This window comes from Epinephelus moara, chromosome 21, assembly GCF_006386435.1.
Source record: "Epinephelus moara isolate mb chromosome 21, YSFRI_EMoa_1.0, whole genome shotgun sequence".
NCBI lineage: Eukaryota > Metazoa > Chordata > Actinopteri > Perciformes > Serranidae > Epinephelus > Epinephelus moara.
In genome coordinates, this window is record NC_065526.1 from 37,144,239 (window position 1) to 37,164,895 (window position 20,657).

General features: G+C 39.1%; 1 protein-coding gene across 1 annotated transcript in view; it reads right to left on the reverse strand.

Moving 5' to 3' along the window:
* Nucleotides 1–1,568: 1,568 nt before the first annotated feature.
* The window catches only part of cntnap2b (contactin associated protein 2b), a 63,044-nt gene continuing 43,955 nt past the window's right edge, over nt 1,569–20,657 (reverse strand). Inside the window, exons 13-25 of the mRNA XM_050074771.1 lie at nt 19,719–19,834; nt 18,539–18,623; nt 18,291–18,447; nt 16,344–16,471; nt 16,003–16,173; nt 15,488–15,706; nt 11,954–12,190; nt 11,587–11,820; nt 11,313–11,446; nt 9,169–9,262; nt 7,315–7,545; nt 7,144–7,218; nt 1,569–6,197 (exon numbers count right to left, since the gene is read on the reverse strand). Of these exons, the coding sequence (XP_049930728.1) occupies nt 5,998–6,197; nt 7,144–7,218; nt 7,315–7,545; nt 9,169–9,262; nt 11,313–11,446; nt 11,587–11,820; nt 11,954–12,190; nt 15,488–15,706; nt 16,003–16,173; nt 16,344–16,471; nt 18,291–18,447; nt 18,539–18,623; nt 19,719–19,834 (2,081 nt within the window). The 3' untranslated portion in view covers nt 1,569–5,997. The remainder of the gene's footprint in view (nt 6,198–7,143; nt 7,219–7,314; nt 7,546–9,168; nt 9,263–11,312; nt 11,447–11,586; nt 11,821–11,953; nt 12,191–15,487; nt 15,707–16,002; nt 16,174–16,343; nt 16,472–18,290; nt 18,448–18,538; nt 18,624–19,718; nt 19,835–20,657) is intronic.

The following is a 20,657-nucleotide window of genomic DNA, read 5'->3' on the forward strand; positions in this document are numbered from 1 at the left end:
ATAGACCTCATTAGTCATTAACTATTTTTCCACTCTTTACTTCAGCAGCAGAAACAGTCTGGTGTTACTATAAATGTTTTATGTGACATATTCAGAGCAGTTTCATCATCATCCAACTAAGCAGCAAAAAATACTCTATACTAATGTCCCATAGGCCTATAGCTCCGTGATACCTGCATGTAATTTAAGTCTTGGCCAACAGTGAATTTTTTGATAGTGTTTTCAATGTTCTGTTTTAAGATTTTGTGTTTTAAGACTACAGGGTATCATTTACATCCCATGCCACTGACATTATATTGTAGGTGGGCCCTCAGTGGAGGAAAGTGATGGTCAGTGCATGTCTGCCACCATGAGCGACACCCACATTCATGTACTTTTGCAGGGGTGTATTAAAGTATTGTCATGTCAGGTTTGATGAATTGCTAAAAATATGTTGTATAAAAACAATCAAATTGAAATAAGAAGATTTATTTATTGTTTGATGCTGCCCTCTGGTGGAGTATCTGCATTTTGACACTTCACTTTTAAAGTCACTGCAAGTCATCATTTGTTCTGAGGGAGCCCTCTCTGTTATGAGGAGCTGACCCCAATTTAGGCTTACACAGTCTATTGTGGGTTTGGCATAGAGTTCAAGACATTTACGCTCTCTTGTGCTTTCTGTTTTTCTGTAGATTAATGCATGCTACATCTCCAGTTCCATAACATCTCCATATTGATATTTTTTTTTCTTTTAAATGCCTCCACAACTGCGATAGCAGTGGCCTGAGGCATAATGTTTTTGGTTGTCCATCAGTACTTCCATAAGTTTGTGCCATTCTCATGAACATGATATCTCATGAATGCCTTAAGGGAATTTCTTTATATTTAGCACAGACGTTCTCTTGGATTCAAGGATGAACTGATTAGATTTTTGTGGTCAAGAGTCAAGGTCACTGTGACCTTGCATCCATCTCATTCTCGTGAATGCAATATCTCAATAAGACCTTAAGGGAGTTTCCTCAAACTTGGCACAAACGTTCACTTGGATTCTAGAATCAACTGACTGCAATTTGGTGGTCAAAGGTCAAGGTCAGTGTGACCTCACAAAACTTTATTATGACAAAATTCCACACAAATGTCCAATAGGATAAAATGAGTGCTGACTTTCTGTGTCCAAAAGTCAAAGGTCAACTTTGCTGTGACATTATAATGTTCTGCAAAAACACTTTTCTGGCTGTCACTCAGTATCATATCTCAGGAACGGAAGGGAAGACATTTGGTCAGATACTAAACTGGTGACACTCATCTTGGGTGTCCACCTTGAAACTGTGCTGATTGAATAGGTCTTCTGTGTTGTCATGGGGAAGATGTGTGTGAAGCATTCATGTTTTCACAGATATGGATGTAAACTGTAAGAGAAACTTGACTGGTGAACGGAGGTATACAACCGTGGGGCGGTAATTTTAGTTTCTTTTCTCAAGTAGCATTTTCTGTTGAAAGCTGGGGGGCAATCATCATTAGTTCTCTTCCAGATGTCAATCATCTGGATCCAGCTTTGTTTGGTCAAAAAACTTGTATTAGCCAGTGTAAGATTTGTACTGATATTTTACTGGTCTTTCCAAGGGGAAGCATAATTTTTTTCAAGACAATGAGAAAAGCACAAAGAATGAAAAATCGGCTATAAAGAGAAGAACAGTTAAGCAAAGTTTTATACATATAACATGAAGAAAAAGCAATGTGATGCTACAGTGGCTTATCAAACAGAAACGTGTGTGTCATTCAGTGTCAAACAGCATGCCATTACACTGCAGTGCAGTCAAAGGAATACAAATGCAATACAATCAAATGTCAGAATGTAAGCCATAGACTTGTATGTGGGTAACAAACATTCTTTTCCAGAAACATCATCCTACTTCTGAAAAATAAAAGACAGGTCAGGCCTATAAATGTCAGATTTTAGAAAAACTAAGAGTCCTTTGAGTCCATCTGAAGACTTAGCAAAGAGTTGTTCTACCTTGTTCAGGAACAGGCTGACCTCTAACCCCAAATTCACTAAATCTAAACAAATTAAAATCAGTAGCACTGGTGAATCTAGGTTCCAAAATACCATGTAAATAAAATAAGAGAAATTTTCTCAGGAGCTGGGGAAGTTGTAGTTCCCAACATGTTGCCAGTAGAGGCTGATTATGTCCATTTAAAGGAAGAGAGAAACTAGCATTTAGGCAAATTACTTGTTTTGCCATCTTGGACGAGATGACCAGTATCAGTTTCATCTCTCATCCAGCACAGAGATAACGGCTCATCTATCACAAGTGAAATAATTACACCTTCCAACCAGAGCTGTAGTACTCAATTTTTCTCGATATGTTATGTTATTTCAAACTTGTCCTAATCTTACGGATGTTTTAACCTTGGTTTAGCCTTGTCTTTAGCTTTTAAATTTCTGATTTTTGAACAGCCAGCTGGCTGCTGTATGAGCAGACTAGAGAGGCTGCTCTGCTGCCTGTCAGCGCCCTGAACTCAAGATCACATATACTGTTCCTGGCTCTCATTTACACCACACTGATCATTTTCAGTAGTGTGTCTTCACCTTAAACTAAGACATCAGATATTTATAGTTAGCTTGTAACACTGTGGAGGAGTATGCTTGTGACAAAAGTATCTATTTTTTTTTTTTTTTGCTGACAGTTGTTCCTTTAGAAGTTGTTGACTTGCACTAAAAGAAACAGGAGGGCAACAGTAATTTTTTGTTCAGTTTCATGTCAAGCCCATTTGGGCTCTATCTAAAAGAGACAGTTCAACCCCAAATCAAAATTTAGTGCTATTTAGCAATCTAAATTGTTTTGATGTGAGCTGCCGAGTATTGGAGATGTCTGTGTTCTCTCCAATATAATGGAACTAGATGGCAACGAGCTTGTGGTGCTAAAAAGCCCCAAAAAACACATTTGAAAAACTCAACAGCAATGTCTCTATCCAGAAATCATGATCCTTGTTGTGAGCAGTTTCATGTAGGAACTATTTTCTTTCTACTGAACGACACCTGCAAACAGTATCACCATGCAGAAGAAAGCTTGCATCTACTCATGCATGAGAGGCTCATACTCGTTACTGTGCAAGATGCATCCTCCTCGGCTGAGCTGTAATGTTAGCTGGTGCTCGATGAGCTAGCAGTGGATGCATACTTCCTTCTGCACAATGATGTGGTTGGCAGGTGTGGTTCAATAGACTGAGATTCTACTGAGTTCCTACAAGGCAGACATCTCTACGGGCAATATCCCCAACACTTGGTAACTCACACCAAAACTATCTAGACTGATAAATAGCACTACAGGTAAGAGAAAAGCGTTTATTTTTAATTTTGGTGTGAACTGTCCCTTTAAATCACATCCAAACCCCATTTGGACTCTTTCTTAAATTTATCATAAAAACATTTGGACTTGGACCTCATGGATTTAAGTGGCTCTGACTTAAGGCCTGCTTCTAATAACTCCAATCCATGTTTCACACATTTTATCTTGTGTAGAAATCAAAAAAGACATAATAGTTTTAGGTGCTGTAAGTATTGGTGGTATTTCTTTACCAACCAGAACACTGAAAGTCCTGTCCTCATAGTAGGATTGTCAGACTTGAGTGAGGGCTGGCTGATATGACTGAAATAATATTGCAATATTTTAAGGCATTATTGCGATTCATGATATATATCACAATATTTTGAAATCTCCTCTAAACAACTGTTGTCTACGAAAATACAGAATTATTAAATGAATGATAGTAACAATTAAGTTAAAAAAAAGTAGCTAATGTCATTATAAAGTTAACTGAAGTACTGTTATTCATTCATTCATTTTCTGTAACCGCATATCCTGTTGGGGGTCGCAGGGGGGCGGGAGCCTATCCCAGCTGACATAGGGCGAGAGGCAGGATACACCCTGGACAGGTCGGCAGACTATCGCAGGGCAATTACTGTTATAATAAAGTTAAATAAAGTATTGTTACAATCAAATAAATCAAAGCAGAACCACTGGTGCTTTTATTTTGAAGCACTTGGTTTATATCTGGCAGAAAGTCTGGATGTCTTGATGAAGTTAAACTGTTGCTGTAGCACCTTTAAATGTGAGGATTTATTCACTGTAAGCTGGAAACAAACTAACAGCTCTCCAGGCCATATATTAATAATATTTACAAGTTGCAGTGGTGCTCCATGGTCACAAAATGTGAGTAAATGGGCATGATCTGGAGTCCTGCAGATGAGAAACACACCTCGCCTGCTCACACACTGTCGCTCAGAGGAAAGTGATCTGGATGGGTGAAGGAGTGTATGTGACGTATCATGTTTGTGAGTTTTTCTTTATGTGTTTGTGTCTGTGGGAGGTGGAGAGCCACAGGAGAGAGCGTGAAAACCGAAACACTGAAGCAAGTCTCATACTGGTGGCTTAAAAAAAAGAACACGTGACCATTTATACATGATGTTTGCGATATAGTCATTTCATACATCCCACGTGAAACAAGCCCCGATCCATCGAGTATATAAGATATATCGCCCAACCCTAGTTTAAGCTCTATCTTACCTCTTTCTGTCAACAAAGTTGGCTCTTGGAGAGAGCTTACTGCACTAGCTAACAACACTGACAATATAAATTGGACAGCATTGGAGTTGTTGGTAGGTGTATTGGTTCACTTGTTATGGAGCCAGACTGGCAGTTTCCTCCTGCTTCCAATCTTTGTGCTGTCATACTAGACACACCAAGATAACTCAATCTTATCTGACAGTCAGATGGCAAAAAAAGATTTCCACAATGTTGTAATGTTCCTTAAATAGCAATTCTGTTAAGAGACCTGTTAGGAAACCTCCCGGAATGTGGTATCACTTTTTGACAAGTGTGGGGTTTTTTTTGTTTTTTTTTGCATTATGTACCAGCATTGCTAACATAAGACAACCTCTGCCTCACAAATCTGAAAAACACAAACAAACCAGTGAATCAAGTTCTTGTGGACTGACAGGACTCAGTTCATTCTTCAAAAACTGAACTCACCCCTGAACTCATTTGGCAGCAGAAACAGTCAAATAAAAATAATGCAATCATTAAGAATTTCAACAATCAATGCTCAAAGTCATTAAGAGACACTTGTCAGTTATGTAGATGCAAAAATAAATAGAAGTGTGACGTTTCCTTTCTGTTCATAGTCCAAATGATGTGGACAAAATCATGGCTACATCTCCTTTACAGACAAGCAAGCCAGTGCGCATGCACACTCACTCACTCACTGCTCTCACACACACACACACACACACACACACACACACACACACACACACACACACACACACCAAAGTTTTCAGTCTTAAGGCTAAAATTAAATTGAACTGAAATGAATTAAAATAAGGCAAATGATAAAACATGAGATTCAATACTGAAAAAACCTGGACTTTATGAGCATTGCTTCAGATGTAGAGAATTATTGGGACTAATGATCATTATCATTAATACCCTAATTGTCTGAAATACCAGCACATTGCATGAAGGCATAAAGATATGAATCTATAAAAATAAATAAATGTAAACAAAGTTAGAACTTTTATGAAAAAATATATGACTTAAATATGAATACATAAATACATTACATAAATGTGACTGAAATCAAATTAAATTGTTAAATAATTATATAAATAAATATTAAAATAAAAGCTAATGAACACACTCACTCATCCAAGGCCTGCAACTTCATGGCACCATCCTCCACCATCTGAAGGCTGTCATCCTGTCACACTGTCCATTTTAAATAAAGTTAAAATAAACTGCTCCACATCGTCACACGGGCTCTGCCAGGCAACACTGTGCCCTGTGCTTTAATACCCACGCTGTAATGCCATGGTGTCCATTGTCCATAAAGTTTTTAAATAAACCACTCGGCACATCTTCGAGGTTCCACAAGTGGTGACCTCGCTACTACTCCCTATGCTTAGAAAACTACATACATCCTAACGTCATGTGTCCGTGCTGTGCTGTGCAGAGGGGTTCAGATGAACCACTCCTTCTTGCTCTCGTCGATGGTTTCGGTGAAGGCTGGGTCGTTGACGATGATTGCTGCGTCGGCACAGTCTGCTGACTCCGCTCCCTTGGCCTCGTTGGTGTGGTAGGAGCCTTTATGACGGAACATATGACGGATCACAAACACCATGATGCAGAGGACAGTGAAGATCACCATGGAGATGATGCCTGGAAACAAAACAAGTGAGCACTTCACTTTTAACTGTAGACTGTAAAGATGAAATATACAGTTTTGATGTTTCTAAAGCTGCACTCACACAAACACAGTGAACAGTAGAACTCTTCATGAGTAAACTGGCCATGTGTCTGATCAGCGCAGTGCCCCTTCGACATTTTCAGAATAAGAGTCATTGCATCAGCTACAACAGCCATTTTTCTTTCCTTCATTAATGGAGTGCTCATTCCTATGAGTCAAATGATGTACTGAATACTTAATTTTACTTGTTTTTATGGAAACGAGCACATAGCCAGAAGCAGAAAGCCTGGGTTAACAGACACAGTTGATAACCACCTTTGTGGTAACGGGTACCACGAAGGTGGTGTCGTGCAAGAAACTGCATCGTCAACAACACAGTCATGACAATAATTCATGGGTAAAAAGCCTTCTGTTGACAAATGAAGGGATTCTTTCAACAGAAACTTTGTCAGAGGGCTTTCATTTTGAAAAGGAAACAGGAAAGGTTGAGTTAAAAAGAAATGTTTTATATATTCATGTCTGTGACAGATACAGACATTGAAACTGCAGTGAAAGATTGTATAATGTCAACATAATTATCAAAAGACCATTTTCACTATCTATTTTTGTTGAAAAGCATGCACAGCACGCAGAAAAAATAGGTGAGACTCTTGTTCTCTAGATGTTCCACTACTGAGCAGCAGCTGCAACATACCTGAGCAGCGCTGCTCATGCGGGCAGCGTGGCCCAGGTGTTACACCACTAAGGTTCTTGTGAGTACAAATGTAGTTAACATTAAATATAGTGTTATATTAAAGCATGTGAACAGAAACCCAAAATACAAGTATGAACCTGAAAAAGAGCACAATAGGCCCCCTTTAAAGACTGTTCCCAGCTGCAGCTCTAACATTTGGTAGTTAAAAGTTAATTGAGATTTACCTCCAATTATTGCAGAGTTTCGATCCACTCCATCGCCACTGGCCGTGTCCTCATTAAAGGGGAAAACAGCTCCAGCTGTGGACAAAGCAACATTTGTTCTCTAAATTCTGACATATCTGGCATGTTCTAATGTTCCTTGATACTGGATTGTCAGTTTGTCTGTGTCTCTACCTGCTTCTATGTGCCAGGGGTCACTAGCTGAGGCCATGGGGGAGATGGTCAGGGGTGAGGCTCCACAGTTGGATGGGACCAGAATCCCATGGGTGCTGACGGGTGCTGCCAGACCTGAGCGCAGTGCAGCTTTCAACGGTGCCACGCTGTTCCACTGAACCCTTGACAGACAGCCTACAAAGCCTGGTGTGTTGTAGCGCTCGATTAGGATGGGGTCAATCTGTCCCGTTTCTACAAGACAGACACAGCAAGCATTTTATCCTTTTTAACACTGTCAGACAATTACAAAACTTACCAAGCAAAACAACCGAACCTCTTTTCAGGGCAGAGTGTTACCTTCTACAAGACTAAGAAAAACTTAATATATCCACTCATAGTCTCAGCATGGTCAGTAGACAGAGTCTGCACGAATTTGTTTGGCCATGGGGAAAGCACTGCTACGTTGCTTCAGCTACACATGACTGTGTCTGGATTTGACAGTTCTGTACTATCTCTGCATATTTTATATGCATTCCAGGGACAGGCAGATCAGTACTTCAGTAAGTAGATACTACTCATTACTACTACCCTTTATAGATTTTTTTTGTCCATTGTGTCCAATAGCAAAGCCCCTGCTTGGAATAATCTCAGTTTTTGCTGGCTTTCAACCATCTACTGTTAAATTTCTTTTCCTTTTTTTGATTGGCCTGAAATTTGAATCAGTCTGTCAGATAATGCTTCTTTGTCTTGTAGGCACTTTAAAATACGACTATAGAATTAGGATCCAGTTGGATGAGATTATTATTCCAGAGGGAGGTGGGTAATACAATATTTGCCATGCTCCTTGAAATTTAATATTCTTGATGCCAGTTTTAATCACTGCCAAACAACAGTAAGAGGTTCTGTAATAGACAAGTGGATAAATCATGTGACCCTGTTCACCAGTGGGCTTCCAGTTCTCATAGATACACTTTAAATTACCAGTTGTACTGTGCGTGATTGGTGGACCAAGCCATGCCTTGCTGCAACGGTCACAGGTTCGACTCCAGCTTGCAACCATTTGCTGCATGTCAACCCCCCCCCCCCCCCCGCTCTCTCTCTCTCCCCCATTTCACTCTATCCTGAACATTAAAGGCAAAAAGCCCAAAAAAATAATCTTTAAAATTAAAAAAAAAAAAAAAAAAAAAACTAGTTGGTGTCTGGATTGTAATTAATTATTAATTAATAGCGATGTAATGTGATAGTGGAACAGGAGGAGAAAAATCACACACAGACACCATCTAAACAGGATTAAAATCTAACAGCGCTAAATACAAGTGTAAACAACCACCAAGACAAATTGAGATTAGATCACTTAAACCACTTGCAGGAGTGTTCATTTCACTGACAAAAACTATGGCAAATATTGTTTGTCAATGACCTTTTTTCCATGACAAAAACAAGAGGAAGTCAAGCTAAAAACAATCACCACTGTAACTATCTGTTGGACAAAGTGTTACATGACCGTCAATTGTATTGCCCTCTGTGTTTAATTCTGCTTCCAGCGAAATCTCCAGTTGTACCAACACAACTGTTAACATGGCTGGTGAGCAGCTAGCGAATGAGAGTGAGGACGTAATAACTGTGCACAGGGCCCTCTGTTCTTCTAGCATAATGGATTAGGCAGTATTGAAATGTGAACACAAGTGGTGAGCTGGAGACGCATGGTAGACACAGGTGTGAACAACAATGTGCCCCGCTGTCCACTTGTGATTAGATGACTGAAAAACATGTTAATACCAGGTGTAAATAGGCTTTAGAGAAATCAATCCTGTCTGAAAAGGATCTTCACACACACACACACACACACACACTTCAACTCATCTTCACACTTACCAAAGACCTTTCCAAGAAAGATACTTTTGACCAAGTTGAACTGGGTGTCAGAGGCCTCAGGTAGGGTGTATGTGGCAACTGGGTAGTGGTCCAGCTGGTGAATATGGACAGAGGAAAGGAACAGTAACAAATGTTACTAATAACTTTAATCTGCTCTGTTGTCATTACCGCCAAGAACTGTTCATCTGTGGGCTTTAAAAGGCAAGGTGACTTAAAAATAAAATTAAATAAATGTCTAACTTTCCTCTTGTGGTATCTATCCCTGCACATATCAGTATTATTTGTCCTCGATTGGAGGTGTAAAGAATTTTGTTGTGCTGCTCACAGCATGGAAAGATTACATACAGTAAATTCAACAACAATGTATCTTTACAGAATCAGTGTCCCTGTTCTTCTGAATGAACCGCAGTAGGTGCATTTAAAGGAATACTTCACCCACACAATGGCCATTTGTTAATCAGTTAGTCATGCAAAGTTACCTTGAACTTGCAAAGAAAGCTTGTTTTTCTTGCATGCCTCCATGAAAACAGCAAACATATTGATCAATTTTTCGGTTGACTGGGGACCACTTTAACAACAGCAAAACTATATCAAAACATCTGTTTACAAACTCTAACATAACTGCCGAGTATATCTCAAGTCTCAATTATCCAGCTGTATATACAGTACTTCCCAGACACATGCATTTTCACAAAAAAACCTTGCTATTTAAAAACTGAACTAAAAGTAAAACCTATCTATGCTCTCTTCAAAGCCAGACTCCACCACTAAGGTTATTTATTAAAAATGCCTGTAATTGGGAAGTACTGTACATACAACTGGATAAATGAGACCTATACTGCACGGGTTGTCCCAGAGTTTTTGTTTTTGTTACAAAAGTTTTCTTTTGACCTATTTCTTCAGTAGAAAGTAATGTAGATTAAAACTATTTACAGTTTGCAATTTTGGGTGAACAGTAAATTCAGTAATTCTGCCATCCTACCAATACCCTCTTCCTTTTTCCTGAAAACAAGTATCAAAGCCCCATGTTTAAAAGAAATTACAGTCTATAGGACATGTGTTTTAAAGAAATAAGAAATACTACAACATTTTGAAAAATCCTTTGAAAAATCCTTTTATCCAAACAGTGTTAATTGCGTTGACCAAAACTATGACAAAAACTTTTTGTCAACGATCTTTTTTCCATAAAAAAAACGAGACGATGACAAGCTAAAAAAAGATCTTGATAATAAAAACTAAGAGGAAATCTATGTTTCATTTTTATTGACCAGACAAGACGGGACAAAAATGTTTGTGGTCGACTATCGGACATTGAAAGCCAAGAGCAGCCATGCTTTTAATTATCGTCAGATGCCACATGAGGGACAGGCTGGCAAGCTCCAGTAAATAGTCTGAGCCAGGATGTTTGACTAGCTGCTGAATGGCAGCAGAGCAAGCAGCCGCCAGATTTCTCATTTCATCCCTGCAGGACTCCACTCAGTCTGGACTGTCTATAGAAGGTTTATGGGTTGATGCTGCTTGACAGGCAGGTACGAGGCTCAGTTATCTGTGAGTGTAGCTGTGTTGTAAGTAAACAGTCTGAACTCAGTTTTCTCTGGCAGAGATGAAAAATTAGTTTTAACTACCGACTCTGAGAGGACACAAGTTTAAACCTCCAGACTAACATGTTGCAGATTAAGAAAGAATTCAGGCTTTAATGAAGTTCTTTCTCTGCTTCTTAACAGTGAGATGGATGTCAGATGAGTTTATAATGACCCTGGGTACAAATCCTAGTTGTCTCAGATTAGTTATTTGTGGTGTCAAAGTTTTTGAGAGCATAAATAGAGAGATGTTGAGCTTTTCAAATGATGATCAGTAAGTGTGTGCTCATAAACCACCCCTCAAACCTGTCAACAACTGTTGGAGAAATGACAGATTGTAAGTGTGTAGAAATTATTCGTAGTTGCAGGAAAAAATTGTCTAAATGAAAATTTTATACAACCTGTCAACTTGATTCTCAGTTCAGATACATGAAAAAAAACATAAAAAACATAATAACAACTATTACTTTAAAGCAATGTGACCCTTTTTTCCCCACGTATTTGCAGCATACAGTATTTGGTTTGACCTTGTCAGGTACTATTGTAGCTGCAGGAAACACTAACCTGTAGTCGTATCTCCCTTAAGTTCCTTGTTATGTTGACAGAGTGAGGCTGTCCGTTGGCCATGTTACGATGGTCAACATCTATGGTGTAAGGTTCCGTTAGACCCCCGAGACTGTAGCGAATCTGGAGAGTGCCTGGACACACACACAGAGAGACATTAAGTATGTCTTATAGCAAGATAATAATGTAACAGCTGTTTATAAAATATACAATTTTTTTCAGATAAATTTATGATAAATAAAAACTTGATCAGCAATGATGTTGATAAGCCCACCGTTGTGTCTGAGCACCACAGCTAGGTAGTCCTGAGTTCTGGAGCTGATGTAGACCAGGATGCTAGGAGCGCTAGAGGTGCTGAAGCTAAAAACCAGCTCCTCCTGGGTCAGGTTGGCCTCACTAGGACCACCGACACCCGACATGCTCTTCACCTCCTGCGGCGCAAAAGATCCCACCTCTGACAGAAAGTCATAACGCACCAGGGTTCCTGTCTCAAAGTAGCCGCCAACATCTAACACACAGAAGAAAGAAGGGTAATTAAAAGACCTTTAAAGTGTTGATCACTCTTAGTTGCTACATCTTTTCGAATCAATCTAATCTAAAATGATGTAATCTGCTCTACTGTAGTTTCTTGCAGGCCATACCATCGGTGCAGAAGGGTCCATCATACGCAGTGAGGGAGCAGTCACAGGAGTATCCATTGTACTGTTCCACACACTTCCCTCCATTTCTGCAGTGCAGCCCATAACTGCTGCAGTGGCCCTGGCAGCCTGGATTTACCCCTGGAGTTACCTGCGCCCTCTCCTCAAGGTCAAAGGTCACTCCATTTACCTTCAGAGCTCGCATGCAGCCCAGGAAACCCCTCTGACCACTTGAGGCACCTGGGAAAGAAGACATAAAGCACGGCATTAGTTTAAGCATTGCACTGAAGTCTACAGCTGTTTCATTCATGATTCACAGCCACTGACTCATTAGCCATTCCATCAGCACACCGAATGTTACAGAGAAGTTGTAGCTATACAAATGTACATTGTTATCATTAACTGATACAAAGTTTTTTTCATTGTGTTTTGAAGGCTCATCCCAGTGGGACTCCCGGAAATGGTTGTGGAACATCTAGTCAGAGTCTTGACGACGTTGACGAGATAAAAATAGATTTTTGATAATAAAAACGGTGAACTATGGTATGTTTTGTTTTTGCTGACAAGACGAGATGGGACTAAAATGTCAGTGGTGGGCTGTCGGACTATAAAAATGTGAGGAGAACAGAATGCTAAATTATTATTATATCAATTATTATTATTATCAAATTATTATATCACGACTAGGAAGCCGTGTTTGCAATGATTTTCTAATCCTGTATGAGCAGTACGAGATTGAAGGGCCACCAAATAGGAAAATGCTGTAAATAGTCAGTGCCAGGATGTTTTGTTAGCCTGCAAAACACTCACAGTGGAGCAGCCTTAGCATTCAGCTTGAGGTGGGAACTGTAATTCTGCAGTAAATAAGCAGCTGTGTGTGTCTGATTGCGAATGGTGGAGCTGCTGAATGAATTTATAGTTTGTTGGTTGCAGCGGCAGCTGTCAGCAGCTAACTCTACTTGTTAGCCGCCTAACCGCAGCAGAGCGAGCAGCCACCGGACTTGGCAGGTAGGATTCTCGGTTATCTGTGAGTGTAGTTGTGTTGTAAGTAAACTGTCTGAACTCAGCGCAGTTTTCCTTGCTGAAAGTTTAATTTCAATCACCAACTCTGTGAGAGGACACAAGTTTAAACCTCCAGACTAACATGCTGCAGATTTAGAAATAATTCAGGCTGAAATTAAGATACGTTTCTGCTTCTTAACAGTAAGAAAGATAAGTCAGAGTTATCAGTGAACCTGGGGACACATTTATAACCACTGCCTATACACAAAAAAGGGCTTGAAAAGTGCTTGCACCACTTTCTAAATATGAATTAGGATTTATTAAGAATAACTTGACAAGGATGTAAATTTAGGGAAACTCTGACCCATGGGTATGCACATTTTAGAGATACAGATGGTGAGGTGATGAATTGAAGCCAGACTGTGGAAATTAGACGTGAGAGGAATCATTAAATGTATAATAATCTTTCACACATTTAAATTCACCTAATATCACACGTTTCTTACAGATCCACTTCATGAACATACAAATGTTATTTGTGTCTGTGCCAGTGAACCAGAACTTTTTCATGAGCATCTTTTAATAGCAAAATATATGTCACCTTAAATCTCAAATCAAATCCTGCTTTGTATTTCATTAGCGCTGTCTCACCATCACATTCCCACCCTGGGAGCACATATGAGAGGATAGGGGCCAGGCTGTATGCCGCAGACACTCGTGGTCAGCTGTGCAGAGCACCATGCACAGCTGGATGATACTAGGCTGTGGCAGGTGACAGGATTCAGGAAAGTTTGGCTTTCCTTTACCCAATAATAAGCATGAACATACGGATTCATTGTCACCTCAACAACGTTATCCATGCTGTGATGAAATTAACGTCGTTCATTGTAGAAATTCAGCATTAAATAATTGCAGTACACTGCGTCAACAGTTTTTAATAATCTTTTCTAATACTGTGCATATATTACCATTTACCATTTTAGTTTTCAGATAGTTTTTTGTGTATAAAATAGCTGCACAGAACACAGGTGTGCTGTCAGGCACACAGAGCGCACTGGAGACACTGCAGTACTCCGCTTCTCACCTGCACATCTTCACCACCTGCACGTATGGATGGCGTAAATTAGCAAAGACATAAGGGTGCAATTCTTTCTTTTTTTTATTTTCTTTTTTTTTGGCATCCACTTTAAAAAATAAAATACGTCAGCCAGTGTCCTATTTGATGAACTCACTGCATTAACAGCAGCAACAAGCAGCAGCCTTTTCACTGCCTTTTCTTTAGTCTGTGACTCCACTGTCCACCAAACAATAGGCTCTGTGCTTTCTAACTTCCAGCTTACCCACAAGCACCTCTTAACATGAAAACAACTTGATTTTCCTCTTGGTCGTTGCATGGTTTACCGCACTGAACCACTGATCAAACGGCTCATGTCTATGCATCAACACTGATGAGATGCTCTGCATTGACCATTTATGGTTGAATGTGGGCGTGTAGGGGGCAGGACATGAGGCTGATCCACATGCAGACAAGTCCAAGTTGATTTGGGATTTATAAAAGGAAACTGCAGTCTGGCAGGTGGAGACACAGTTTTATAAATTAGAATATCTTTTTGGCATACATACATTTCCTACATACGTACGCAAACAGTAAGTATGGATTTCTCTGCAGTTTCATAAATGAGGCTCCTAGTTACAAATGGTTGTCAAGTTATCTCATATTAGTGATCTCAAAGTTTTTGAGATCATAAATAAAGAAATGATGGTCATTAAGTGTTTGCTTCTAAATCACCCCTCAAACCTATCAAAAATTGCTAGATGACAGTTTAAGTGTTCAGAAATTTGTGTTCTTAATGAAATTTTTGTACAACCTGTCACCTTGATATTAATTTCTGATACATGAATTAGCCTAACTGGATTAGTTTAAAGATAAAAAAAAAACATAGAAAACATAATGACTTAAAGTTAACTAAAATGTCATGAATTTCTGTCGACTAAAACGTTTGGAGTTTAAAAATTACTAAAATGTGAGTAAAACTAATGAGTAAGGACTGAATCTAAAATAGGTATCAGAATCAACAATGACTTGTGTAGAAATCAGTTGTAGTTGTAAAAAAAAAAACAGATGTCTGAATTAAATTTCTGCACCTGATACAACCTGTCACCTTGATTCTAATTTCCGATACCTGTATTATTATTCCTCTATTACTATCGTAATTGTTTTAAAGAGAGAAAACACTCTGACTAAAAGTTGACTAAAATGTAATGACATATCTTTGACTAGAACTAGACTAAAACAATGAAGGATAAAAATGACTAAAATGTGACTAAAGTTTTAATCAAAGAACTAAGAATAAATCTAAAATAGCTGTCAAATGCACACTCACAGGGAACTATCACATTCAACATTTTATGATCTCTGCTGAGTCACCGTAAAGACAGGAACAAGATGAAGATGTGGTAATACTGGAGTGGTGTATGACATTACATGTGACAACTGTGGAGAACAGTACAGCACATGAGGTGTGTGCATCTTACCAACATATAGCTCACTGTAGAACTCCAGTTTGGTGTGTCCCTGTGGGGGCATGGGTCTGACCTCTCTGTACTGTCCATTAAGCTGCAGCACCGCTTCCTTGATGTTCTTCTCAGCCTCCACACGATACCATTGGTCGTTGTTCAGAGGCACCGGCGAGTGAACGCTGAGCTCCACCCGCTCACTGCCCACATCAAAAGAGAAGAGGACCATCGAGCCTCCTGGGAGCACCGGGATCAAAACATGAGTGATGTTTTAAGACTTTAGCATCTTATAATCACTCCTGAAAACTCTTTAACTAGAGGGCCTTTTACTACTTATACTGGTGCCTTCTTTAACTATGCATGTCTTACTGTCAGTTTTTTACTACATTTTACATCTTATCTCATTATTATTATTTGTTTCAATACAGTTTATTCCATTTTTTTCCCTTTTTTTTACTCATATCTTAACTTGCAGTGTTTAATTGCCATTGAGACAATTCTAAAATGTGTGTAGTGTCCACACACAGACACACCTCTGAGTTCAATGTGAAGGAAGTCACTGGTTCCCAGGTTCTCCAGAAAGACTCCATGAGTGGACGAAGTCTTAAAGTAGAAGGAGATGTCAGTGCTGGTTTCTCCTCTGAAGGAAGGAAAGTGGAGGTACGACGCAGGGCTGGTGAAGGACGCTGCGTTCCAGAAGTTCCCTTCAGAAAACAACAGCAAGACACAGAGGAAAGTATTAATAGTTCTCTGATGATATGAAATATTTCAATATCTCATAGTATCTGGTGAAAGATTCATTTGTGTGTAAGTGTGTGAGTAAGTGAGAGAGAGAGAGAGAGAGAGAGAGAGAGAGAGAGAGAGAGAGACTCACGGTCCCCCTGGCATTTGAGTGGTCCTATAGTCACTTTAGCCTCAGATCCAGCTCTGCTTGTGTCACCAACCACAACCTGACTGACTGGCAAATGGTCTTTATACACCAACAGGCCTGCATCCTCCCTCCTGCACACACACACACAGGGAGACACACACATCAGTTAAATCAGGATCATGCGACAGTGTTTTCCTACTGAGAGAAAATATTTTTACAGCCTGGGTTTGATAGTGCTTTACTGGTGACACTGAATCTATTTAAGCACACAGCATTATCAGCACACAAACAGCTTTATAGTATAGTCCTGTAGGGCAGAAATACCAGCAGCCAAACATAGATCCTATAAATAAACTATTATCATAACTATAGCCTCTAATTTGAAGGTAAACACAGCCGACCTATCTACTAACATAGTCTACTGCATCATTTAAGTATGCATGTAAGGGCCTGTATCCACATAGTGTTTTTTTTCTTAGCACCTGTTTCTTTTTCCAATTGAGGAGAGAGTGCATGTGGTGGCCTAGAGAAAAAAAACTTGTGCCCAGCGTCTTTTTTCAGAGCGCTTCGTCTTTTTTGTGTGGCACCTTCAAATACCTTAAGCTGTTGCTGGTGAGTGCTGTGGTTTTCTCACCATTTGCTTTGTTAGCTTGTTGTTACCTGTGTAGTCAACCCTCTGTTAATGTAGTGTTATGGTCGCTAAGTAGTTAATGTTAGTGTCAATATATTGTTGTGATAGAAACATACCCATGGGGAGCACATTTAAAAAAGCACAGGGAGCTTTTTTAATGAGGCGCTGGGATGAAGCGCCCCCCAGGGCCCTGCCAGCACTTTTCTGCTGAAACAAAGCGCTATGTGGACACAGGCCCTAAAGAGCTAATCTAAGTACATAAACCGAAAAAAGAAAAGTTTCTTGCATATATTAGGGCCTGTGTCAACATAATAAGTTTTTTTCAGTGTATGTGACTTTTTTCAGTTGTTCCCAATAAGGAGAGCGCGTATGTGCCAAGCTTTTAAGAAAGGTGCCGATGACATCACGGCCACTTCTTTAGCTATGCTACTGTCTAATCATGACAACAAAAGCTCATTTTTTGGGAGAAGCTCGGCCGGCAGACCCCCGATCTTGCTGGTGAGTGTTGTGCTTTTGTCACCGTTTGCTTTGTAAGCTTGACGTTAAAAGTGTACTCAACCCTCTGTTAATGTGGCATTACATTAGCGACCTAGCTAATGTCAGTGTTACAGTATTGTCACAGAAACATACCCATGCAGAGCACGCCATTACAAAAAGAGACGGGAGCTCTTTTTGATGAAGTGCTGGGATGAAGTGCTCCCCAGTGTCCAGTCAATGCTTCTTTGTTGAAGACAAAGACTATGTGGACAAACAGCCTAATAATTTTCTTTCCATCCTAACTGTCCTACAGAGAGCGCTCATTGCTTTTTCATGAAACAACTTAAACCATCACTTGATAAAAGTGGTGTGGTGTGTTTTCAGGCATTTGACATGTTGAACCATTATATTCCCCTTTATAAACTTTCCACATTTTACTTCTATGATAAAAAATAAATGAAGAGTTTTTAGGGAACACTTTACCCAACACAGCATGACTCAATTTACAAATGGTCATCTTTAATAACGAAAACATCTGTCTTAAAAAGAATCTCCAACAAAAATTGAGTAAGGCTGCAAAAGCAGACTGAAATATATTTTTATACTAATCACAGACTGTGCAAGCTGCAGTGCAACAGTTTGTTCAGAAGAATTCATATGGCAGACTGGAAATAAACATACAGAGGAAAGGAATAAATATACCAACGTAAATGCTGCTGGCTGTCACAGCTGCTTTCCTGAAGGTTAGGACTGTAGACCAGTGTGAATATAAAAACTAGCTAAAACTAGCTAAAACTAATCAGCTACTCAGCCAAGCGGCAGCCAAGCAGTGGTCCACTCACCAGGTGCGCTGGTCAGCATCACAGTTGCAGTAGTGTTTGTGGTCAGTGCAGTTGTGTTCGATACCACAGGCACACTTCTGAATGCCTGGTCCTGAACCCCCCCAGTAAGAATGCCTCTCATTGGCTCTTCCTACCCACCAGGTAAACGGGACACCATCTGAGAGTCAAACCAACAGCCTGGAGTCAGTTTACTTTCACTTTCATCAGATCATTTCTCAAGTCAGACTACATGCTGAGGGAAACTTTACCAGGACTGTTGAGCAGACGAGACATTCGGCAGGCGTAGGCTACATACTGATCACAATACTCTGCACTGCTGGTGACTGACAACATCTGGACACACACACAGAGAAAGGAGTCAGAGAGACAACTTGTTTTTATGTGCTCTTTCATTGTACACAACAAATGTTTCATTTTTTTGACAATGACTAGTAGCAGTTATTTGGAATTGATTACAAAATACAATATAAAAATGTTTTGATCAACTTTTACATGTACTGGCATCACAGCAGTATATCGCTGCCACCATGACAAAATAAACTCTGGTTCTTAGTTTTTGCTGTTACAATAACATCATTCTCATTTATATCAGAGTTTCTTCATGGCATAATATCATATTTTCCATTATCAGTAAATAGCAGATTATTCTGTTTTAATAAGAAGCTTTTCTTGTTATAACAACATCACTTTATCTTGTTATATGAAGAAGTTTTCTCTTTATTACACAATACCTGCTTATCTTGACATATTTTGGTATATGTTATGGAGGAAAGATCTTTCACATGCTACACTTCATGATCCCCCAAGTGTTGTCAGTTAGTTATCAACTGGTCCACCTTTAAAGGCATCATCATGCCATAAAATACTGATTATTGCTTTTTTTTCTTGTTGGAGTGGCCTTGAATCTGTGCAACATGTCATGGTTATGTACTGTACAATTTTATGTTCATAATGTTTCAGTGTTGAATTAAACCTGTTGAGGTTTCAATGATTACAGATTAGACCCATTTAGTACTGAGCGAACTAAACAGATTGACCGTAGTTTAACATCAATGGGAAAATCCAGAGAGGAGAAGCGTGTTAAATAAATGGATGATAAGTATTAGTGTTAATCAAAGAAACTTCAGTAAGGGCAGCAGGGTGGTGAGTATGACATGATGTTGTTGTACTAATGAAATGGAAAATATTGTGCTGTGGAAGTAAATTATTCTGAAATTACCATGTGTGCCAGCAGAGTACAGGTCTGTGACTTTTTTTGTTCATGCTGGCATATACAATATTTTTTGATGTACAATTGTCAGTTACACAGGCCTGTTTTCACTTACATTTAAACTTAAATTTACCTCCTTCCAAAAACTGATCTTAAGTCTAAGTGCTACATCCAGGTGAACTACTGTGAGTCTAAGTAAGTGTGTAATCATTGTGTACCTGTTCGTCAGTCACATTGTAAATAATCTGCAGCACTGCCTTCCCCTCCTGGTCTGCACTGGTGACTGATGTCTGAGGAGACAGGTTGTTCTTCAGTGTGGTCCAAACCTTTTCCTCTAAAAGACCAGAAAAAATAATGGTAATAGTATCATTCTTCAGCAAAGATTTATTTACACTACACACAGATGCATAATAACTTGTACAATAAACAGTATGAAGTAAAAAAGCATGACAGATGAATGGTTTGATTCTACAGTAGCTACTGTACTACATTCACAAACGCATGTTCTTGAATGTTTAACAGACATTTTGGGTGTGTTATGCACAGCTGTAAAAGATAAGTGTGGCAAGTAGAACTTTAGTTCTACTTTCCACAGTAGCTGCGGTTACATGAACAATATTTCTTTTGTCTGATTGAAATCATTGTAATCAAAGATTCCGACTTATTTGTTTACATGGATGCTAAATAAAGTGATCCAACAAGATGTGTATTTACATGCCCCAAAGCAACATTATACAATACATACATACAATGCATACAATTTTCTAGGGATGCACGATAACTTTTCTTTTAAACCGATACCGATAACCGATAACTTTCAGCTCCGAAAGGCCGATACTGATAACTGATAACCGATAACACACACACATATATAGTATATATATATATATATATATGTATATACCTAAGATCATGACATCAATACTATGAACAAAACCAAAGCAGTTTTGACCCTTTAAATGAAGAGATATTTATTTTTTCCAATGAAAAACTATTGGCAAGCATCTCAAACATTTTCGAAAAGATATCAAACAAAAAAACTATTTGATATCTCAAATGAACATCAATTTAAATAAGGTGCATTACTTACTGATATAAAAATAAAGGCCCCTTGAACTGATGCAAATACATGCATCGGGATTACAAACTGAAAAAGT